Genomic DNA, 26,002 nt, shown 5'->3' with positions numbered 1-26,002 from the left:
CGTGAATCTGTTTAAGCAGTATCAACCACTTCCTTCCTTCCTTCAACCACCACCGACAAAACTTTCCCTGAAACGCATGAGCAAGACAAAACTTTGAGACTCTTCCTTCTTGTGATAATTTCACGAGAAGCTGAAAGAAGGGATGAATAACTCATGGAAACGTGTAAAGTGAGATTTGGACACGATTTTTAGTGTAAAAGTATATAAAAAATGGGAATACATTTCCAATTCATTCCGAAAGAAGTGTCGCAGCGAGTATGTCCTAGTACGTATGTGGTGAGGGAGTCGAAACTACATTAGATTAATGCAGCACTCACTTCCGGTTGAGTGGCTCTATTTCTAGTTGTGCCATTTTTCCCTCCCTCAAATTGAACACATAAGCTCGTTCCCTTAAATATACGAGTATTTGGGTGATGGGTCGCTCAATAAGTGTCGAACACAACGTCCTCCATTTCTAGAGCAGTTAGCAGTGGAGAGATTGTAATTTGGGTGTCCCAGGAGAAATCACAACCTCATCAACTGAGAGAGAACTAGAGGGTGAAATCATCTTCATTTTCTCGGTGCGAGTAGAAGTAGTAGTAATAATAATAGGAAAACAAAAATCATGCCGATTCATCCACCACCTCGCTTTTCACACACGCACAAAGCTCCCTCATCATAAAGGCTTAGTCAGAGCTTAACCCAACCTGTACCTCATTTTTGAGAGAGCCTTATTCCTTTCGTGGAGTAGTAAAAAATAAATATTTGCAGAAATTTAATCCCCATTCTTCCGGGGAGTTTATGTGGATGGGAGTCTTTTAGGAGCTAATAATAAAACTGGATAAAGTCGTCAGTCAGGAGGAGAGGAGGAAGAAGAACAAAATTTTGATTCCTCCAACCGACCGAGATAAAATGTGTGTAATGAATTCAAAATTACGGGTGACCAACGACGTTCTGATTTTCGACATGAGTGCCTCTGATGATTGTCTCTCGAGTAATCCTAAGCCAACCCTCGACTGGTGCACATTGCTCCAAATAACATGTCGAATTAAAACGGATCAAAAAGACATAACAAACCAGGCGAACGAACCAATGACTAATGTAACGTAATGTATTGTATAAAAGGGCGAAGAAGGGAAGGAGCGAGCGAAGGGGGGAAGGCGATCCGTACCAACAAAACCAGACCGACACAAGAAGAACAAGAAGAACAACCAAACCACCAACAACCAGCAGCAGCAGCAGTTCATCTCTGTTTTGCTTCACTTGGTCCATGAATATGAATCAAAAGGGAAGTGGATTTGGTTAGTAAAGCCTCCTCCACGACGACGACGACGACCATGCTCAGATCCTTCACTTCAATTCGCTTACTTCACCAGGATTACAATTCATACAAACCAGCGAGTTGAACGTAACAAATGAGCAGTCAATGTTATACTAAAAAATGGACCTAATTGTCTCAAAGAGAAACGCAATTTTTCATGTTTCTCAGATACAGATAATCCAAAAATCTAGTAAAATCTGATTCAACTGGAATTTCGAACAATTTCTCTAAATAAGTTCCCAGCACAATGCATATTATTTTGGCAACAACGTTACTCATTTAATTTGCATCTAAATACAAGATGGGAAGCAATGTGGCAAGAGTGAAGGGAACATTAGCGTCTAAATTAGATTTAACTGTTCCTCATCGAGTTATCCACTCACACCAATCGTAACAGCATAGCATTCTGTGTTGGAAGGGATCCTTCCTCTCTAAGTGATGTTTGGAAACAAATGGAATTACTTATTCTCGCACAATGTTCTGTATACGCACCCACCAACAACCGCCCCTCGCACATATATGACCGACAGACCGATTCAGTCGTTGGGATAACCAGCAGCACAGTTCCAGTTCCGTGAACAAGTTATTCCAAGTAATACATCCTTAATGACAAATAACCCAATTATGGCATAACTACCACTTGGACCGTATTCCATCCCACCAACACCACGTAAAATTAAATCTTCCCCCCGTTGTGTGTCCAAGCTAAAGAAATTAGATTAGATTATTAAAACACTGTGTAGTCAAAAGATGCCGAGAAACATTAAGCATTCTGATAGCGGATTAGTTTCTTTGAGACAAAGTGCAAACATTGCGTTGTAAAGATACCCACTTATCTCGACACCCCACTCACTCACCCGATTGTAAATACCACACCGTCAAAAAAGTGTTTGACAGAGATGCACTTTCAAATTGGCAGAGTCGGCTCAACTTGTAATTCAATGTTGAAATTGCTTGTTTGTGCGACGATGATTTACTGGGCAGAAAGAAGAAAAGGGTTCAGAGTTCTGGGCACATGAAAAGAGATGAACTTAATTATTAAGTGGCCGATGCTGCCTGCCTGGTTCTAAATATGTACATGTACTTTTTTCCATTTTCTCTGCATCTACTTCTCAATAATAATTTGCTGTCGCCGGTTGGAAGTCATCATACACTTCACATGTATAATATTCGGTGCTAATAAATACTTGAGTTTTACACCCTCTTCTTAAGCCGACCAACAGTAAGTAAGTTTCGTCTACAAATTATCTAACTCGGTTTATGATTGTTTACTTTAGTACTAATATGCAATACGCCCTTTCGGCTTCATCTCTTCGTGCCTTGGTCAGCAACAGAGAACTAATAAATAGTTGGTTGAGAAGATCTTCTACGCATACTCACACATAAGTGCTCATACTCATATTTCCACTCATAAATGACATTCATAATAAAGTTAAGCCCTGGTTTTTACTCGTTGTTTCGCAAAAAATGAAGATGCCATTGTCTAGAATCTTTGGGGGAAATAAGCAAGTCGAGAAGGATGTATGTGTTCTGAAGCGTAATTGCTTATGCAATATAAAAAATGGGAATTGAGAATTCGGCAAGAGATGAGGAGGAAGGATGATGCCCACCACTGAGCAAGGCTAAGGGTGGCAGCTTCTGACCAACCCTTTGGCTCCCTTTGCCCTTTATTTATATTCTCAGACCGACCAACTCCAAGGGACACTCGCCAAGATGATAATGGATAAAACTCTTTCAGAATATTAAAAATCTACAGCAACATGTTTGAACATTACTCAAAACTTGGCAGATGAGGTTATTGTGATAATACGTGGGTAGGTCCTAGACCAAAGGTCCCAATCAACTAATAAGGTGTGCATACTAATCGCACTAACGTGCATATTTATACGTATGTATTAAATATATTAGAATATTTACATGATCAAATTAAATAATTCGACGTAGCTAGCTCTAATTCTAAAAGTATATTAATTCATTTCACCGCAAATCTTTTACACATGTGGAAAGAAGCACAAACGTAAAACCCGATCGTATGAAATTATACATATTTTTTGTGTACGCATAGCATTAAAGTTTCCATCAATTCACGACACTCGTACCATAACCATTCATTATCAGATTCATATTTTTCTTATTATCAGATTGAAAAAAGCCAGCCTTCGCCGTGTCGATGTACGAACGTACGAATGAGTGGAAGAGTTTGGGTTAGCAGTTGCTGATAATCAGATTTTGTCTCCTGTCTTGATGCTCCCGTGGGGGTATCCCATCTACGTCGACTTGTCAATAAAACCTTGCCGTCATTATTATCTGAGTTACAGTCGCATCACAATCTACGAATAATGTGACCAGTCTTTCTCCGTCGACGACGATGAAAACTATTCATGTGCATATACTTACACACATTTTTAAGGTTTTTATTGTTTGCATTTGCTAGTACACGATATATGTAGAACTGATGAGTAAATTTTAACTTTTTGAGTATTGGTGGACCAGTGAGCGTACTTATTTGCTCACTTGTGATTTGTTACCAATTCAGCTTTCCGTCACATTCGTCACTTTCTTCATTCCATTTAAGCCCTAAGAATTAGAGACTTTGGGGAAAGGGATGACGTTGTTGGGCCATAAATTACGAGGTGGAAAGAATCCAAGTCTCCCGTCTCAAGCAGCTAACAAATTCTAATGGGAGACCAGAGATGTCAAAAGATGCAATCAAGGGACACTGGATGTCTTTCTGGTGATAACATCAACATCAAGGACTAGACAAAACTGGTTCTGGACTTAACTTAACCTCTGGATTCTCTCTCTACTTGACGGGATAAGAGTTTTTCACATTCATTTGCTTATTGCGTCCTCTCGCTGACTCTAAAGAGAAGGAAATATACAGCGGATTTTGTATTCTTGGGAATTGAAGAAAGATGAGAAACGTTGACAATCAGAGATACGAGTCGTAATATGCCCTATATTATTATTCAGCCATGTTTTAGAAATTCCTTATTCATCCGGTAAACCCGTTCTTGGCGACTTGGGTTCAGGAGATAGATTGTAGATCGTGATTACACCACCCTACAGATATTTCAGTGTGTGTGGCTTTAAATCAAATATGAGTTGTCTCTCTTTCCAAAAATAGGAAAAGCATTTTAAAGTTGTAAAACAGGACGAATACAATTGTAAATGAGGCAAGCCCCATTGTTGACCCGCCTTCAGACCATTATCGCCCTCATAATCAGGATCATTTTCATCTCCCCTTCTCATAAGTGCACAATGCACCCACAAGACCTTCATTGTTGCCTTTTTTGTTACCATTGTCAATTGTGAGCGGCACTGTGGGCGCACTAGGATTAACTGTGACACTCAGCTACTGAACTAATCATGGATGGAGAGGATGTTCATACAATTTTATTTCTACATATGTACCAAAGCGAGCAGGAGTGGCCATTGAATTATAAAAATTATCACAAATTTCTAAATTTTAGTTTCATAACTACGCATAACGTAGCTTCAATCTCCATAACTTCATCTCATCCTAATTCGGATCTATCCCGTGCAGCGAGTCTCAACCCCACTGTCAGCTTTAAGCTGGTAGAAATAAATGCTCGGATTCCGAACACATTCCACAAATTCTTGGATCCGTTTTCAACATCATTAACCCATTAGGATTTTGGTGATGATGAGTTACGATGAGTTAATTTCCCCAATTTACGAGACAGTGATACTTTCCAGCTCTTGTTTCTTTACCAGAGCCAAATTTTTTCACCTGGGTGGCTGAAAAACATCATGTTATTTGTCACTTGGACATTCCAGCTATGAAGAAAGAGGTAGAACAACCACAGCCATATTACTCCTGCCACCATTATGCATACATACACAAGTACGAATACTAATCGAATATGTTAGTCGCATATTATATTAAATATTAAATGCTGGCAATATTCCTGGGTGAAGGACCCAGTCTACAATTTCTGGGCGTACAAATAAATATACAACTCCTGGGCTTCATTAAAACGTACCAAAAAGATATTTCCTCCCCTTTGTGGCTTAATTTCCAAAGCTTTATAATAATCATAACTCGAGGGAGAATTGGGCGATGCACAATCACCTCGGGTTGTTGTTTGAAATGTTTGCTTGGACTTGGTCGTGATCTCAGTTTGATCAAAAGAGTACCGACTGCATAATAATGTGAGCGGCAGGGCTAATGAATAGATAAAATCAGTGAAATATGTACTTCATTTTACACTCCTTGCCTTTATTGCGAGAAATTACATTACGGAACATGTAGCACACACTGCCTCGTAAAAACCTTTGAAAATAAACAATGGGGTACGGAGCACAAAATCTTACGAGCAAATGGGATGTCTAATTGGCTAACCCTTTTCAGCGCACGAATAAAGTTTCATTTACCTGCGATGAACAAACAAACATGAGTACGAGCGCCTATGTGCATATGTACGTATGCATTCTCAGGGCTCGGGCTCCTCCTTGTAAATTTTTACAACCTCTGGTAAAAATCTCCATTTTTTAAACAGGCCAATAACTGATGTATGCATGTAGTCTGTTAAATAGCACCACACAAAAGCATTTATGCGGTGAGCGTTAAAGAAGCAAATCAGAGCAATGCTGAAACTACATCATCGTCATTTTTTTACGGAGTTAGAAAAAAAAACAATTCCAACAAGGTAGAATCCGCCATGATCCGATAATCCATATTCCAGAGTAAGAAAAATCGAGAGAGATAAAGAGACAGCGATGCCATACACGAGGCTGACTTGACTATCCTGCATTTTTGTTTCGGAGAAAGTTCTTATCCTTCCGGAAACGAAGGGTGGGAAGGAAGAAAGGAAGACACGGTTACCATGGAAACAAGATCCCGGGTCAGAACATTTCACAAGTTCCCGAAACCCGTCACTTCCACTAGAGTTCACACATTTGTCACTGGTTTTACGAGAAGGGGGCAGACTTGAAACCATAGCAAAAGGAAACCTTCGTCTTGATACCAGAAGAAGGAAACTCGAAGGGAAATAAAATTCCTAACCACCAAGAAGAAGACTTGTTCAGCAGAACGACGCAACTCCTCGGAACAGAATCAATCCCACTGCATTGCATTTCCTGTTCTTTTACGGAACGACATTTCAGACATTTCCACGACGTTTCCATACATTATCCGTGTCTCTCTAGAAAGACACTGCTTTCGCCTCGAATGGTTTCATATTTATCAAGTGCAGTCACGACGAAGTTGGGATTTCGGATATTTAGAAAATGAATTTTCGGACTTTGGAGGGTTGTCATTTAACATACCTTTTACCACCCCATCACACAATTCACAACTGCCTAACTTTATCGTAAATGAACTATAAATTAAATTACCTACATATCTATTGGACTCATTAATAAAACAGGAGGCCCCTCCCCATTCTCATGACTTGCTAATCCTAGAGAAACTGAGAAGTGGATGAGCTGGGCGACAAAATAATGGGACTCTAAGTGGAGCAAACAATTGTCTCTCTCAAAAAAGGACGAAAGTGTTCTGAAATTTGATCTCGTAAAAATCAATACTTGAAATTGGAAACCTCGAATCCGTTCTTGGGTAGAAACCTGCATCACACACACATTGACACGATTTTTTGAAGCAGATCGGAACGACGGTGTGAGAAACCAGAGTCGCCGTCGTAAGTACATAAGGAACGAGGGAAGAAGAAGCGTGTCGCGTGCGAGGGGTTCGACTAGCGGAGAGAAAAAGGCGTCGCAGAGGAAAGAGCGACGCCCATCTCCCCTCAAAATGGGCTGTATTCTCAAACTCTGGTCCCGTCGCTAGCTGAGAAGCAAAAGAACAAGTATCACCTCCACCGGAATTTCATAGACCCCACACTCGCTCCACAACCATCGCCACTGCACCACCACCAGTCAAATCTAATCTCTCCGCGGATTATTATTTTCAAGAAGCACTTCTTATTTTAAGAGATCACTTCACGAATTATGCAATTTGTCGGTGAGGCGAAGTGAAATTTAAGTGGTGTCCAATTTGATGCAATCCGATTAGGATCACATCCGAGCAAGCTACAATCATTTGTGTGAATTTTTTTCAAAAGGGGTGGTCATCTTTCGGAATTAGTTGAGAGCAATGTTGAAGTATTTGTACAAAATTACATTTCTGTGAATTAGTGAATGAGCAGGCAGAGGAGTCTTTAAAGAAAGAAGGAAGGAAATTGAGTCGGAGAAAGCGAGTGAAAGTGAAATATTCCTGCCTGACAATGTTAGTACCTCAGGATATGATGGGCGCTCAGTCCAAGATGCTCTACCAATTGAATAAGTATTACGGCGAGCGGGTTCAAACGCGGAAGGGTGGGATTGCAAAAACCATTCGTGAAGTGTGTCGCGTTGTGCAGGATGTGTTGAAAGAGGTCGAAGTTCAGGAGCCTCGGTTCATCTCATCCCTCACGGAATGCAACGGGAGGTACGAGGGGATGGATGTCGTTTCCCCCACAGAGTTTGAAGTCGTGCTCTATCTGAATCAAATGGGAGTTTTCAATTTCGTGGATGACGGCACTTTGCCGGGATGTGCAGTTCTAAAGTTAAGTGATGGGAGAAAACGCTCCATGTCGTTGTGGGTGGAGTTTATAACTGCGAGTGGTTATCTGTCGGCGAGGAAAATTCGCTCACGTTTTCAAACCCTGGTGGCTCAGGCGTGTGACAAGTGTTCGTACCGCGACTCGGTCAAAATGATTGCAGACACGACCGAGGTCAAGTTGAGAATTAGGGAGAGATTTGTAGTGCAAATCACCCCGGCTTTTAAATGTTCGGGTGTTTGGTAAATACATTTACAGATTTATGTACAAATTTGAAAATTTGAAAATTTAGAATTTATAAGTTTCTTTTCTATTTCATAAACTTGCCATGCAGGCCCAGATCTGCAAGTCACTGGTAATTTTTTTTTTTACAAAATACACATCAAACAAGGAATTTATTGAGAAAGAGTTGACGCTAAAAGATAATAAATTTATAAAAAGGCCGCTGCCTCACATTCCTTGGCCGCACCCCAATCTGGTCGCTGAAGTGAAAACTGAAGGTTTTGATCTCCTCTCCAAGGAGAGTTTGTCAATGCAGGTAAAAATTTTGCTGCAGTGGTGATGATGAAATTAAAAGAGGGAGAGAGGAAGATTATATTCAAAGACCTTCTTCTCCTGCCCACACAAACTGATAACTACAACCCCATTTCTATATTGTGTTCAGGGAAAGCAATCAGCAATGGAAGGGGATGCTTGGGTATTGTCTTTCGCCGAGGCCGAGAACCGACTTTTGCAGGGAGGATGTCGTAAAAAGTGTCTCAGTTTATTGAAAACACTGCGAGACAGACACTTAGATTTGCCAGGTATGAATTTTCTCTTCATAAACGAGAAAGAACGTCGAGTCTAACCGTGCCCCATTCTAATCTTTCAACTTTCTTGCTTTCTTAGGAAATCCAGTTACTTCATATCACATGAAGTCCCTGCTACTCTACGAGTGTGAGAAGCACCCTCGGGAAGTGGAGTGGGATGAGACTTGCTTGGGAGATCGAATCAACGGGATTTTTCTCCAACTTATTTCTTGTCTCCAGTGCCGCCGATGCCCGCACTATTTCCTCCCCAATCTGGATCTTTTCAAAGGAAAGTCTCCAAGTGCGTTGGAAAATGCAGCAAAACAATCGTGGAGGTTGACACGGGAGTTGCTGACAAATACGAGGTCTCTTGAAAAACTTTAAAGCCATTTCCACCTTCTTCTTATTATTATTAGCATTTTATTATGGTTAGCTGTCCTCTCGCTCTGTATTACCGTTTATTATTCTAGTGTTATAACAACTAGGCTACACACGTGTTTTGAACTTGAATATGATGAAATAGTCAGAAATGAAATATGGAAGCTTAATTGACTTCTTGGGTTGGGCAGCAGGAGAAGAATAATAATAATGAAATAGTTATAGTTAGCAACTTTCACTAGACACGAGAGCCCTTGGTACCAGCATAGCGTAGCATATTCAAATAAGTATCCAAAGATAAACCAAATCTTTTTACTGTTATTTCAAATTTAGGCAAGGAGTGTAAAATAAAGGCTTTAATGTAAAATTTCATGTTGAAATACTCGCATTTTTATCATGAATATTGGATCTTTACGATTTTTGAGGAGGTATAAAAATACTTGTTAAAAAATTCCAATAATCATTGCATAGCTTTTGCACAGCATCGATATATAGTATTTGCAATTTTAATCGTGCAAAAAGTCCCGAGTAGGAATAAAGTAAATTAACCTGCAGTTTTTATTCGTAAAATCAGGCTAGTTGGTTTTCTCATAAGAATCAAGCGCAATGAGTAGTCGAAACCATTTAAAAAAGTTAAATTAACCGTAGCATTGAGCAAGTGGTGCAAATTTCCAGAAATATTAGAATGAACAGCAATGCGTTTATAATACTCATCATACTCGTAGTTGAGGCTAAACTTAATAATACTACCCTCTTCTTCTCTTGTTGAAATACTTGATAATTTCCATGTTAATAAAATGTCGGTTACTAGTAGTTAGTCTAAGTTATGGAAAAGACGGTACTACTAAAATTTTGCTTTGTTGTTAAAAAATGAACTCACTAAAAAAAGTCCGACAAAATAAATGCTTCTCGGCATGGAGGAAAAGTTACAAAAAAATCCCATTTGTGTAGATGTGTTGCAAAAATTGCTACCATTTTATTTTAACTTTAGTCTGCAGTACACATGTATTTATGGAATGTTTTCGCAAATAATCATAATTTTTCCTAGCATATCATCAGAAATGCATCCAAGTTGCACACCACTGACTGCACAACATCAAAGATCAGCAAGAAGTGAATCGAACCTGCTGAGTTATTGAGCTGGCACCACTTAGTGAAAATGAATTCAGGGCTTTCTCCAGAGTTAGAGTGGCATCCCAGGGAGCCGTAAAAATAATGGTCAGCTCTTCAGCTTTAGGGGAAAGTCAGTTAGTTAGTTGGTGGCGTAGAGCGATTAAGAATGGCAGAGAGAGAGACATTCCCTTGAATAAAATATGACCAAACTATGACTTTCTCATCGCCGTCTTTTCATATAATTTCTTGAAAATTTAATAGCGAGGAAGTGTTGCACTTTGGATTATGATTATGTTTCGTATCATACATCTGAGCCTTCGCCATAAAAAATTACTCTAGCTTCAATTTTTTCAAGAGAGGAAGACAGAAGGAAGTATTTTTTCATTTATTCACACTTATTCCAGTATCCTTTGTCTAGGAGGGTAGGAACAAGGGGAGAAAATAATATTGAGACAAATTTTGCACTGGAGGGTTAGAAAAAATTTAGCAAATAGATAATAACTTGATTATCTTTGAGGGAGCAAAACTCCGTTGTCCACTAATTCAGATAAATGGTTCTTGTGCTTCGAGCAAATTGATTAAACATAGACGAGGGGAGTCTCAACTGCGATCCAACACGACAACCAGCAAGCAACCCTCCTCCACGTCCTCCCATATCTCGTACATACTCTCGACTAACTGGGCAAAATCATAAAATAACAGCAAATTCATCTCACATGAAATATGACACCGGAGAAGAAATCGTCGTGGATCCCCTCGCAGTTGAAAATGAAACTGTTGTCGAAACTGAGAAATATGCATAACCGTGGTCAAGTGAAACAAGCCCTATGCTCATCAGGAGTAGTTGAGAGAATTAGAAACGAGTTAAACTTATCATACATACGTACCAAAATTAACTAAAAGTCGGTTTGTATATCTATGTACTTGACGTGCTGCCTGGTAAGTGGTGGGCCTGCTTTTAGTTGTTTAACCAGCTAATAAGTAAAGAACGGGCTTAATGAATGAACACAAGCAGTAAAAAACGTGGGCAGTAATAAGGAGAAGAAGGCATAAGCCAAACTCCGTCGAGTCGGACGGACTGGAGAAGAGAGAGAGATAGTGAAACTGAATTAATAAAGTTCCCTGGAGCGAAGAGTTACCTGACCATCCACCTTCTGTCTGCAGTTCATTTTTTACACCACCACCACCCTGTTTGATCTGTAGGTAAATGTGGAGGGAAGCTGTCAGCAAATGGAATGGAATGAGCTAGACACGAATCATTCACGCACTCTAAGCGTCCTAAGCGAGATACGAGAGAGATAAATGTCAGTTGTGAGCTGAATATTCTTGCCAAAGTGAATCTGCAATCGTTTTTTGTCCCAGCATCCATTTCTGCAACAATGACTCTACTTTTTATGCTCGTGTGCACAACAACTAGTATGATGCATAGGCCAAGTGAAAGCAAAAACCTAGTTACCAGAAGGTAAATCAATACAGACGAATTGAACCACCGCCACATTGCAAAGGAACCAATTTTGTTGAGAGCTGCTGATTAAGTGATCAAACCGACGAGGCCATTAACATTGACACCGGAAGCATCAGTCTTAATTCTTGATTCCGATAACTCTGTTATAATAATAACAACTCGGGAATTAAAAGGGAAATAACAGAGAGCGGTCTTGTGCACTAGTAACTCGTTCGTTCGTATACAAGTGATTACGCAAGTCGGAAGGACTCCAGTGGAGCCTTCCGACTGAAGAACGAGAGTAAATCAAACGCCTGGTTTTTCTCAGGACACATTCATAACTTCCATGACCATGTTCTCATGTACCAGGAAACTTCAATTTGCATAGTGTATTCTGCTCATGATGTTTGAACCCACTCTTTTCAACCATAACTTTTATTAGCAACTTGGTCATAACCTACACCTTCTTTTGATCAAGTGATTTATAAGTTGGTTGGTTGGTGCAATACTGCAGAAACCCACGCCACTCGACATGGTCCACATTTGATTGAGTATAAGTTCACATTTATTTAAACAATGAGACTAATATTGTAATCAGCAAATTATTAAACAGCTGGAATAGGATTGAGAACCTTTCACTCTAGATTTGAGATAGAGACCAAGCTCACCAAAGTCTACTCATTCAACAAATAAATGTAAAGGCGATGTAATTAAGAGCCAGCGGGGTGTCTACCTTTGCATGTTGCTGACTTATGCGATACACTACTTATCCTTTTGTCTCTTTCATTAACGTGGAAATATGCAAGTGCTGTCGGCAGCTTTAATACGTAGCTCAAGACATAAAATATTGAAAATATTGCAAATATTATTAAAGTACTGCCAGGTTACCTTTAACTCTGTGAGGCGTTGATAGTGGTTTTTATTAGCAGCGATACAAACAACCATGGGGTAAAAGAACTTGGAAACAAAATCACTATTTAACTGTATGAAAAATGGAGACTAAAAGGAGACGTCGATGCAAAGGGCCATAACCATAACCATATTTAGTGCAAGAGTGTCACTTTGTCAAGTGAAATGGCTTTCGAGTGACATTCAGATGGGGGCATATTTATTTCATGTCCTGGGTGCAGGCTATTCAGTTTATAGTCCTATGCACCAAACTTCTTTATCCACCTTCACTCCCTGCCAACTCGAAGGGTTGTGTTTTATGCGAGTGTCGTCGACTAACAACCGGAGGAGAACATTATCATCAGTAACTTGGATGGATGGATATGGAACACATAATGTGCAAGGCTATCACAGACTTGTTCTTCTCTAATTACAATTGGGCAACAACATCGACTAATGTTCCTTTGTACGTAGAAGATTCCAAGATAAATCGCAAATTCTAACGCATATGACGAAGAAATTTAGTAGATTCTGAACTGTCTCTCCATCCTCTCCCAGAGGAAACATTTGGTCCTTTCGGTAATAGCTGCTCTGATATTGTCTGTCGCATGGCGTTTCTATTCTACACACAGTGGAACAATTTTAGTGGCAACTTTGTAAAAGTAGAAAAGTGGAGAGAACGGAAGTGGAACCCAAAACAAGTTGTCCTGGGATGAGAAAGAGTTATTGTGTGGAATCCAGAAAGTGACTTGGGACATGGAATTTTGCTTGGAGAGTGGAAGTGAATTGACACAACATGGAAAATAAATGGTGCCAGGTGATGCAAATGGAGGACTTGATGTCATGGGTAGTACGTTAATAGTATCAAGGGACGCTTTTTCACTTGGTTTCACTTGGGGCAAATTATGTGGGACAGACGGACAGCCAATGGCAGACTCCATACTTGAGAAATAAATAAAGCGTAAATGCATATTCAGATATTGTACATATGTAGTTGAGTTAGCGTAGAGCTGCAGAAAAATGGCTATCACTCTTCCATTTCACTTTAGCATGACCAAAATGAGACGATTTATTGACCAGCATGCAATCATATTTAATTGCCAACCCCTAAAAATCTAACTAATTTCTTGTGCAATAGACTTTTCATTTTTCGTGTCCCAATTTTAATGCGAACGGCGAACAATAAGTACCACATTTTGAAATAGAGTCGGGTTTTTTATCATCCAAAAAACTCTAACAAATAAATGAGTCTAATTCCATAATAATGGAAACCTTCCTGTAATTAATAAGCCTAACACAACTAACAAGCAGCTCAACAAATGAGCTTGGGAATCGAAAAGTTGGTAGGTTGGTCGATGGCTGTAAAGAAGAAGGGAATTTCCTTCCAGGTCTGCGGCACATGAGGAATAATTATTTGCCATCCACGAGGGAGAGAGGAAGGGTCTTCTGCTGAGAGATGGAGAACATTAGGCAAATGAGGCTCAAAGGGTGCCGCTGCTGACCCTTTGTTTACTCGTATTTAAATCCAAATCAACTACAACTTTTTTACTTAGCGCCTTCAATCTGGACAGGAAAATTTATTTCTTTTTAACCTCGAACCAGTTACCCGCACTGACTGACTTATAGATTTATTTAGTATATATTTACTGCCATCAACTCATGCATGCATTGTGGTCAAGAAGTGTAAACAAACAAACGGCCCTTGAATGACCTTCTATGCATACTTAAGACGCTTATTAATTCCTAATACTCATTCTTCTAAACTCGTTGATAATCGTGATGCTCCTCCACCAGAACAAAACTTGTTTCTTATGCCAAAATCCACTGCCACCTTGGTCTCGTACATTAATAATTCTTACTGGCATCCAAACATTGTTTCTTCTCTTGGGGCCATGCCTTAATTTATTTTCCATTTTTATTTAAAAAAAACAACAGCAACAACTACAAGAGATTAAATTTCTGGCTGCTTTGTGAATCAAACTCTCGGGTGCAATTTATGAGATTATACGGAAAGCCGAGGATTCCCTGACAGAGTGCAATTAATGTGACGTGCCCTAAGTTTAATACACCGCTCGGTTGAATAATCAATAGATTAATTGCACAACTCCGTATTGTGCGGATTTCTACTCTAGTTTGTAATTACTCTAGCTTGTAATGCAATGATTTTAGAGAACTATAAACGTACCATTTGGAGGTAAAAACAAATAAGCAGTTCATTATACTCAGGCTTGTTTTCTATGAATTTTTGCCATTTTACAAAATGTTTTAAACGTTAAATACCAAATAATCGTATGTACGCTGGGACAACATCATGAGAGAGAAAGGTTGAACAATTCGTAAACTTAAATGTTGCCGAAAGCGGATAAGGAAAGGACTGGACATGACGACTTTGAAGACGAAGTCGTTGGTTGTTGTTCAAGTAAGTAGTTGGTACTCACGCCAAATTGAACGGCGCCGAGCACCTAATTCGATAATTGTCTTAACATCCGAGCAAACTTTGTTGTTTGACTCAAAAAGGAAGATTGTTCCCTTTGAGTCAAACCAACTCAAATTTATAGATCTGTATCAACAGTTTGGGTGACTGTCACCTTTGATATGATGGGACCTCTAACTTTGAGACAGCCCACTTTATAAATGTCGTACATAGAGATGCAAATATGTACAACTTATGGCGTCTGACAGCTTGGTCACAAATTAATAATTAGATTTCCGTGAGCCAAATTGGACTACTTTGGTACGTAGAATCATCATCATTCATACCTAGACATCCATAGAACCAGTCGATATGAACTCGAGTTTTCACTTCGTGCGACCCACCGATCTTTTCTAAACCAAGAAAATATATGATCCCATAGCAGTACTCACGAATCCCTTATACGACTTTTGTACCAAGAAAAGTTCCCATTTTTTTAGAAAAATTTATTGTTTTTTACCTTGATGACTTAAAATTTTGTCCCCATTAGTTTAGCTGTAACCAAAGCTGGTGGGGACAACAAAAAAAGTCAAACTGAGAGCAGTTCTATATGCATTATTCATCCCCAAGAAAGATCTTTGAGAACCTATCTCTGTTTTAATCTGGAAGAGAAGGAGTTCAGAAGAAAAAGTGTCACAGAGACGAGACAAAGTCCGAGACGACGTTATGTTGGACGTGGTGGTGAGGCATTAGTTGAAGAGAGTGAGCCAAGCTGAGAAACATTACATTATGTTACACATTACACTGAAGCCAACAGGGCAGAAACAAAGGGTCTCTCCAGGGGTTGACGAGGACGAAAAATAAGCTGAGAAAAGGTGAAGAAAAGACGTAAAAGCAAAAACTTGTTCCCAGCTTAAGTACAACTTGTCGTTTCCCTTGCTTGCATTACAATAATAGACGTAACATGACCTGTTTCTTCTTTTGGACCTTTTACTCGTTACTACCCAGCCACAAACTTGGCACTTTTAGATACAAGGAGATCAAGTTATGTAAGAAGAGAATTAAAATAAATTGGAAACAATTAAACATATCAGAAAATGAGACGACGTGTTTGCAACTTATATATTTTTAATACCACGACTACTCCTACGCTCATCCAACTTGAGACAAATATCTCAAAATTCACACAAGGTTTGTACATATGCATTTTATTCATGGCTCCACTACTGCTCAGCCATACGCAAGTTTCGACATTTACTCGAAGACTAAAACGAATGTGAAAAATTATCGTCGAAAAGTAAATTAGACGATTGAATGTCAAGAGATTTTAAAATGAAAAGCGGTTGTCATTCAACTCCACCCTCAAATCTCAGAGTGAGCACTGGTCACCTCACAAACACGAGGATAATAACAATATCGTGGTGGTTTAGTTGGGATCATGCAATGGAATGGGGGCTGAAACTAAAAGTCTCACTCATCATTATATTGCCCACTTTGAAGAACAAACATACGGAACGATTTGAAAGGGTAAGGAAGGAAACCAACCAAAATTCACGTCTTGTTTGTTGCCCAATGTTCAGATTCTGAATCGGAGGAAGAAGAAGTGAGTGGAGCAAGTAGCTGTCAAACAAATTCAATAGAAACGCGTGCCAATCAACATCATCCATCATATCATTATGTATGATTACTATTAAATAAAACCCACATCCATCAAATCATCCAGTCCATTCCGTATAATGAAGTGAGCTGACTGAGTTGGATTTAAAAGAGAATAAAATAGTTGTTTATTATTGTTGCGTGCAACTCGAAGATTTCAGTTTGCAGACAAAGTATGGGTGACGGGCTTCATACTATTATTATTATTATATGACTAGTACCTGAAACCTTTGAAATGTATTTTAAATAGTGGAATTTATAATACTTTTTAGTGTACAGAAATAATTAATTGCCAAACACCTACATTCGCAATAATTAGAATAATGTTCCAGAAATACGGAATGGAGATACATGTAAATCAAACAAATTTATGAGCTGTATTTTTCGTCCACAATGCAATCATTCAACACGGACAAATTTATTACATGGAATCTACTACCAACGCTGACAACTCAGACTGATATCCGTCCCACTGAAACTCTCATAATTTTTCAGACCGAGGGAAATACTATGTTTTTGAGAATAGAGAGAAAAACGAGCATCTCTGTACGTAACCCTTTGATGGGTTACTTCCTTCAAAAAGACAGACAAATTAGTCTGCAATTTTCATAATTCCATTCAATTTCTCAAAACCAACAACCCTCCTTTTTAACCGTCATATCATACCATAACTGGCATTATTAGAGCTCTAGGTACTTTTTGTACTAATAGGCAGATAACCCTTCTAGCTCATGCTTCATATTCCCAGGGAAAAACGATTCGGAAATGTATATACCTAACCTATTTGCACGCGTTGTGTCATATTTACTCGAGTTCGTGTTTCCATGATTTTTTGTTTGTTTGCTAAGGTAGACTTAATAAAGGGATAATTGAAACCCTTTTGTTTTTCTGGAACACCTTCCACCATAAAATCCCATATGCACTCATAACCACGTCATTAGACCGGAAGTGTGTTTGGAGCAGTGTATCATTAAAGTATCTAATTGTTTCAACAGCTTCCTCAAAAAAACCAATTGCCAAAAGTTAATTAAATATCAACAAGAACGAACCTTAACGTAATAGTTTAACCCTCCTGCTTTTTTTGTGATTTGCTATCATGTGATGGGAGTGACCAAAGTCAATTGCTGTCATATGGGCTTTTCAGTTTGTTTGTTTAGCCAGACTGCAACGACGACGGTTGTCAACAATGCGTACATGTTCTCAAGTTTAAGTGCAATCATTTGTCGTTCGTGTGAAATGAACGACAATGTGTCCCACCTTCCAAGTCAGGAGGGAGTAACAAGATTATGCCCATTTGTCACAAAATGATGGATTTGTTGGGAGCGTTGTATTGTGGCGATGTGAATGAAATGCAAGTGCACGCTATGCACATGTACATTTAGCAGAGGTTCACACGACCAAGTTCAGTTCACTAGCATGAAATCCAGCATTTATAAATTAAATCACGGAAAGTTGCGACTAAATGAACAGAGTTTAATCAAATATGTGGTCTTTAAAGGATATTTGTTTATTTTACCTTCGATTGACATAAGAAAAACTATTGAATCACTACCAAATATTTGGCCTGGAAGGACGGAATGCTTCTTAACCCATTCATTCCAATCCCAGCAAAGTAAGAGTCAACTTGAACGTATCTCTGATGTCTTGTGTTTTAGATTTCATTATTTCTTCCACAATTGCCTGACATTTCGATATGCCCAGAAAACAGAACCGGATTTGTGTCTCTCTCTACTCGACTTTACAGAGTTACTTTTGCGTCTTGTCTCGGAATTAGGCAAGGATTCAGTGACTAACACCGAGAGCCAGGTTGAATGAGACGGATGGCATGATGGAGGAAAGGTATCCTTATAAATATGGGGACGCTGGCGCCAGGGCAAGAGCTGCTGCACATCAGGGGCTCTCGAACCGTGGCGCATTTATTTTCGCTCTTCGATGAGTGTCCATTGCTTGGTGGAGAAGAGAACAAGGCTCAGCTGGAACCCACCGTTCATTTACTAACGACCCACCTCTGACTCCGACGACTCTCAACCATCTCATCCTTCTTCATCCAACCAACTAATAGTGACATCATATCTCCGATTTTCCCAAGAACACATCCAGTTTCCTGGAACTTTCTCTCCTACATATGCTGTAAGGCTTTACAAGTGGGCTATTCTTCACTTAATAATGCAAAACATTAACATTAATGGAAATTTTGCTAATTCCTAATCATGAGTGGAGTAAAATGTCTTTAAAGAATTGCTAAGACTTGTTAGAGCCAGTGGAAACTCAGACGAGTCCACGAGTCGAAACTCCCAGCAGGACCAGTTAATTTACAAACTGAATCATTCAGAAGAATAGAATCATTCAAAATCTCAAGTGGAGCTGTTTCAAACAAAAATGAGACTGACATGAGCAAATAGCAGACAAAATTTACAAGGGAGGTTTTTATGAAGTACACATATATTTTGATAGGAGGTAAATGAATAAATGTGGCAGCAAACCAGGACATTGACATGAACCCATGACGATGCACATGTAGTCTTGTCCTTACAATCACACAACAGACGATAATTTATCAACTTTACGATGCCAAAAGTCACTCGTTAGATGCGACATGTTTTATTTGAAGCAGAAGATACAACATCTGACGAGACTGGACAATAAACTAGCATGTGAACAATGGGGTGAAGTGTCATCATTTACGTGCAACTCGTGGTCGTGACCGATAGTAGTGAGCGTGTACATAAGAGACTTTTTCCATTACTCCAAATCTCGTGAAAGTCGTGAGCAGTTGTTACTTATTACGCCACGCCACGCGTATACTTGAAATGATGCGTTTAATATAAATGCCCTCTCCCAACGAGTGATAATTGTAGGGATGAGTGAGTGAGTGACGAGTGTAACCAGCATTTGTTTCACGAGGAAATAATAGGAAATGTCTTAAAAACAGGTCATTTGAGAAAAACAAACATAGAATTAGCCCCTGCTGAGAGGTCGGCTTGCCTCAGGCGGTGCTCAGAAACTTAAAACTCACCCCAAGCCTTCCTACCGGTCGACCCTTGTGCAATAGACCCATACATTATGCAACCCTTTACAGCTCAGAAATTCAACCCGAACTGACCACCCTTCCTTTGAAAAAGATGAAAGATGTGTTACTTTGCCAAAAACTATCTGCCAAAAGTCATCTTGTAGGAGTAAAGCTTTTAACCATTTAATTCCCCTTGCTGGATTCTGATCACATTTCCTGTGGTCAGACGATATCTCTTTTTTCCAACATTCAGGTATCGGATATTATCTTCAATTATAAAAAATCCTGCATCCTTTGAGCTGACTTTATCAGTGGATTGGACTACTTTATGATCCCTGATGAACAGTGAGGAGTGAATGCAGCCCGTGTCACGGATGACACCACAACACAGCCGAACGAAACCAGCAGCGTTCACTGTTTTTCCTGACTTGTTGATTCCTCAGCAAGTTAGACGCCTTGTACCTGGGGATTCTGGTTCTGGCTTTGGCACCACATATTTTTTAGACATTGGAATTTGGATCAGTTTCCTCAGCCTCAGACAGACACCACATTTCAAATGCAATTGGGCAGTAAGTAAATAGACCAAACTGGTGTACTTATCATTTTAACGATTTATGTGTTTATATATAATTTGGTATTTTATTTCATTTCCAGATTCAAATTAGTTTCCAGTGATTACCAAAGTTATCGAATATGAAGACCAATTAAATACAATTTCGAACGAGCCACAGCTAAATCCTTCATTTGTTGCATACAAATATGCAAATGGGAGTGACCACTACCATCTGACTGAACATGGGTAAACATTGATGTAAATCGTAACCAGTTGCATTCAGATACCTACCCCATGAATAAATATTTGTCAGAAAGTTGCATTAATGGGAAACTGGCCTAATCTGCAGGCAATTCTTTAAAAGGAGCCGCATGTTTCCAAGTGGGTTGATGACAATAAGTGACAGTTTAGATGTTCAGTTATCAATTATCCTGACATTTCAAATTACATTTTGCGATATCGAGTGCGAATACTATCTCGAATAGCAATATTTAATTCCTTCCATTCTGCAGCCAATCCTCTGAAATTTGATAATGCAATAACTCCTTGAAATCTACCATTATTTTTACAGAGTTATAAATTTGACGTGATTTTAAGCGAGATTCAAATTATAAACTGCAAGAAGGGTCGTGAAACATTGTTCTGCTGTGGAGCAACATTTTAAGTCAAACTAAACGTCAAGCCGCAGAATGAAGAATAAATCACGGCTTGATTTAAATGAGCAGCCCACTTTTCTCCATTGGCAAACAAGCAGCAAACAAGGAGTTAAGTATGCAATATGCTGCAATCCATAGTTGCAGATAAGACACGGCCGGTGTAAATGGGGGAGTAGGAAAGTGCATGTGGTGGCTGCCAGATAATAACTAACTCTCGGCGTTTCACTCTCCCATTTGGGAGTCACTTACTTTGTCTGCAGTGTGGCACATTAAGCACAAAGTTGAGACAAAGCAAGAAAGCAGCCCACGACGATCAGAACCACCACCAACTAACTAAACTAACCAACTATGTATACCACTCTTCGTCCACTTGACTATCATAAAAACAATTACTGTTTGCCTCAAGTATTGTGATAATTCCATACAATAATTGTTGTCTTGTTGTTGGTGTGTGTTGCTGATGTCGTAAAACGAATCAAGTACCACACGGTCCAAGTAAAAGTCACGATGCGTCCAACGAGCAATAAATAAACAAGCTGGGGCTGTGAGCTTCTTCGATGTACATTGCAATGCAGTGATAAAAATTCCGGTCGAGTCCAACTCATTGGTTCATACTTAATGTGGAAAGGTGATTCTTAAAACAAATATTCGAGCCGGGGTGTCCAACTCAACATCAGAGTAATTGTGGTAAATAGTTGCAAAGAATTGCCATCCATGTAGGAGAAACTTTACTCCGTGTCAGGCACCATGATTAATTTGCATATTCAATACTCAATTAATGCACCTTAATTGATTGATGACTTAAAAATAATAAAATAAGATGATAATCATGCCACTACTACGCTGTGCAAATAGAAATGCTCCATTGTTAAATTTGAAATATGTGTGTAATAAGAATTTCGCCTTCGGGAGATTCTATTATAGATTCTTCTCATCAAAACGGATCAAATGTCAACCAGTATCTATCTAGGACTCGTATAAGCAACTTTGCATTCCTTGTTTCAAGTGTCAAACCAGCGTATGCAATATTTTTTTAATCAACAACTTTGAACATTTGAATATGATTTGACCACACGGTTTGCTCACAATTAGAGAGATTTAAAAAAAAGTCTATTTGACAAACGGTTATGATGGAAACTTTGAAATATAAGTACTTTTGCATAGACGTCATTGCTTTTTTCAGAATGCATCTTTTTTATCAAAGAAGAATTAGTTGATTTGACTTTGATAAAGTAAGCCTGATGATCTGCTCAATGAAAAGTGAGCTCCATTTATCTCATGTCAACCAGAAAGATTTTTCTTACGAAATAGATCTCATAGTTTTTCCTAATAATACATATTTCCAAATACTTGGCAGGTTTTTGTTGAGGAAATCAGAATTAATTTGTGACTCTAAATATAACCAACTTGGGGAAACTTATCTACTTGTCAACTTTTTTTAACAATTAGTAAAAAGAACTATTTCAACACCAAATTAAACGTGGTTGATCAATAGCACTCAAACAACTTGAGGAAATTATTAAAAGTACTGAAAAAAGTCAACTCAATTACTCAGTATGGATTGAGTTGGACACATACATATTCATCCCCTCGTTTGTCTAATTTACGAAAAGATTGTAAAGAAAATTGAGGTTGAAAAATAAGTCTTTTTGTTTTCTTCCTACGTTTGGTATCTTCATTAGAGAACAACAAAGCATTAAAATAGGGATACTACACATCTCTAACTATTTAACACGATCATTTTTTTTACTTCTCCGAAAAATATGCCTCGTTCTGGTTCACCAAAATGTGGAACTGACGCTAACCATCAGGATAACAAATGGGTGTAGACATTAGACGTAGTCATCGATTTTCAGTGAAAAAACAGAAAGTTACCGTGTAAGAATCTACACGGAAATAAAAACGAATCGCCAAGTTCCCAGACAGAACAATCCACTAAATAAATGGTAAGTAAACATTCAAGCTGAGTGAACACATTATACGTAACCAGGAAGAAACCAATACGCCAGGTTGCTTGAGCCGAAGGGTTCATAGATTTCCACGTTTTTACTTTGAAATTAAATTTGTGGGCTGGTCGGCTCCAAGTCCAGAAGGAATACGTAAGACGAGGCTCCAAAATAAGGCTATAGGAGAGTTGCCATTGCAAGTCTTCCTCTCCTCTCTAACTCTTCCAGACATCAAAATTGATCGTGCGCAACAATTTCATGTTCATGATCTTCTCCACCAGCAAAAGAAACAAGATTTGGAAAGATTTACAAATAACCAGAAAATTCAACACCATATTCATCACGTCACAAAGTTTGTGATATTTCTAATTAATCTCTTTAGTGACTTTTTCCCCTAATTCTTGACCGTGGTCACTCTAGGTTTGTCCTCATTAAGTTTATTCGTATACTAAAATATGGCGTAATTATCACAATTAAATGACGAAGAATGACTCGAAATAAGAGAAGATATGTAAAAAATGTGGAAAGTAGGAAAAATGAGGCAAATAAATGTAGACAGGTGATGCTCATCTCTTTGGCTGGTCTGTGTGTGCCTGTCCGTACGAAAGGTCAGGTTAAAGATTGGAGTTAAGATTTTGAAATGGAGACTGGTCCCTTGGAGGCAATAATTCATGCCCAGATCACTCTCATGCATGGGAAAACAAATAGAATTCAATAAAAAGGGTCTGAGTGAGTCACCTCCCAGATGCTCAAGCCAATGTGTTTTTCAAGCGTCTGCATAAAAGGACTCGAAGCATTCACGACTCGGTTTAAATTCAACCCGGATGCAATATGAAATTAAAATTGAACTGCGTAAGTACAAATTGGTTTTAACAGAAAATTTGCAATCAGTGTGAAAATATTTTTTTTCATAAATTTAAAAAATAATAAATTTTAAGGTTCCTCGCCACAAACAACATTCAAAGTATAAATATTTGCTTAATAAATCGACAATAACTTATTCTGTGGTTAAACCGCGTATCAGATGAATTGGGAGGAAATTGTTCCAAGCACGATTGGCCTATCATTACAGCATCATTTTGAGTAAACACCTCTTTACTCCAAAACTAACCACCTTATGTGTTGAGCGTCTAGTTAAAAAAAATCATGCCGTACTATTTGAACTAGCTTTCATCCATGCATTTTTATACCAAAACCAATAAAATATGGCAAACTTGTTGCCTTCCAAGTCAAAATAAATGGCCAGAAGCATGATTTCCAAATTAGGAGAAACGGATCTATTGCTTCCACAGCAGTACACAATATTGTCGCGATGCACAGAATATACTGTTGCTCATTTAGATAAGAACTGCTCCTTTTTTAATTTTATGTATCTCATTGATGGACAGAACGTGGCAGCATGAATTAAAACTCGTTTTTATACACGAATCAAAAAATGGGACCGCTTTCCCATTTCGTTGGCAAATATATTGTAGTAAATAATCATTAGTCGTTACACAATATGGGGTCGTCGTACAAATACGGATAATTTCTCCAAAGAAGGAAACTCTGACACATTCACACACAAGTCGTACACACAATTTCTTTGTCTTTTGCTTTGTCGACATGTATATTTTAATGTCAATCTGAAACTCACTTTTTTGCAAATAAACATAAAATCCTTCTTTGTAAAGAAAGTATGTACATATTTCCATCCATGTGAAAAATCACATTTTGAGAATGTATAAGGAAAAGAGGAACTTGACCCCTCGATTTAATTCTTTCTGTTCTCCTGGACTAAGCAAGCAACAGGAGAAGAAATACCTGATTTAAATTTTAAAAAGTCTCCTCCACGATGCTCCATAGAACAAGTGGACGGACGGAGGCGAACGGGATAACTTGATAGCTCCGACCACACACACATTTTGTGAAGACCGACTTAGCTCCGACACATGGATGATTAAGTAATGACCACGGTTGATGAGGCAAGATATATTGCTCCCACCGAGAGAACAACAGAAAGGAAAACTAACCAACCAACCTACTATTTTCAAGATACTCGATTCAATCACGCACCAGCCCTTTTCACTACCAACCTAAATTATTAAAGAGATGTTAAATCCAATGTAACCAATCTTTTTGAATGGGAAGAGCAGGCAAACAATTTACAAAAACCATAAGACCTGCCACACCATCCTTCCTGCCTGCTCCCGTCAGAAATAAACTACTGGTCCAATGAGGAGGTTTGAGATTCGAAGGAAAATTAGATTTCAATTTCGAAACTGTTGTGATTTTCGTAAAATCATTTGAGCGGAATAAGTTTAGCTATCAACTTTCTTTAACCTTAAGCTTTGGTTCATGTCATGCCGCATTCTCGGCTATTTTTTCTCGGTTGAGTGTCAACTCAAGTGGTTCTAATATAATGGAGTCCTTGTTGAGGAACGTAATCCCTTTCGAGTGGTGGCTTTTATTCCGTGTAACAAAAATTTGTACTATCAAATAACCAACTGCAATAATTTTGAAAACCAAACTTCAATAAATGCAAAGAACTAACTGATAAAAAATTTATTTGTATATAGGAAAAATTTGCAAAGAATTTCGTAAAAATTAAGAAAATGCAAATAAACCTGGTTGCATTTCAGTAGTACTTGAATGGGTAAAAACTAAATACAAAGCATGAGAACGGGACCACATTTGTGTCCATCGAGGTTAAGCATCGGGGTGAGTCACGTCTTAAAGAGCAGCATGTCGGAACTCTTTCAAGTCGCCGAATTCGCTTTTTAGAAACGGACCCCTGCCAGGATACATTTCAATTGGTAAACAAACACAATAAATGATTGGCCAAACAACGGTTCACACAAAAGGCAGTCAATTGTGGGCTCAATTTGTCCAACTATGGTCATTCACTGAATCAACTTGAGCAAATGATAACCATGCAAGGAAACCAACCACCGGTGTGTGGCAGACTTTGAAGAAAGGAAATCATTCTTTTATGTAAAAGTGGTTGGACAGTGAAATAAAAGGTTGAGTCAAGAAAAAGAAGGAGAAAAAGACTCCTTAGATCATCCTCTGACAAGCTTTCTCACATTGATTTACACAGAAGAGGAATGAATTCAGATAAATAAATAAACCATAAAAATGAATTATTTCAATTTTCTTCCAAAATAAAACATCCTCCATATTTTATTCCTCGGCTACAATTTAACACAATTGAAACATATAGTGTAATGTGGAGTGGAGGTAGTAGCAATATAATAATGACCAACAAAGTCTTCATAAACCAGTGGGTTTGATTAATGTTCTTCTCCGCGTAATTAT

The 26,002-nt window shown here is 38.6% G+C and overlaps 2 protein-coding genes across 3 annotated transcripts in view; one reads left to right on the top strand and one right to left on the bottom strand.

Annotated features, from left to right (window-relative positions):
- The window catches only part of LOC110851536 (neurobeachin), a 132,528-nt gene that overhangs the window by 13,860 nt on the left and 92,666 nt on the right, over nt 1-26,002 (bottom strand). The window lies entirely within an intron of this gene.
- Nucleotides 7,098-9,963, top strand: LOC110851540 (protein mab-21). Its single transcript, XM_022099361.2, has 5 exons — nt 7,098-8,102; nt 8,195-8,215; nt 8,302-8,398; nt 8,525-8,663; nt 8,749-9,963. Exons 1-5 carry the CDS (start codon nt 7,546-7,548, stop codon nt 9,030-9,032), a joined length of 1,098 nt encoding a protein of 365 aa, XP_021955053.1. The 5' UTR covers nt 7,098-7,545; the 3' UTR covers nt 9,033-9,963.

Source organism: Folsomia candida, unplaced genomic scaffold, assembly GCF_002217175.1.
Source record: "Folsomia candida strain VU population unplaced genomic scaffold, ASM221717v1 Fcan01_Sc006, whole genome shotgun sequence".
In the NCBI taxonomy this organism is placed as follows: Eukaryota; Metazoa; Arthropoda; class Collembola; order Entomobryomorpha; family Isotomidae; genus Folsomia; species Folsomia candida.
The sequence above is the reverse complement of the archived record's forward strand: the minus strand, read 5'-3'. Positions and strand labels throughout refer to the sequence as shown.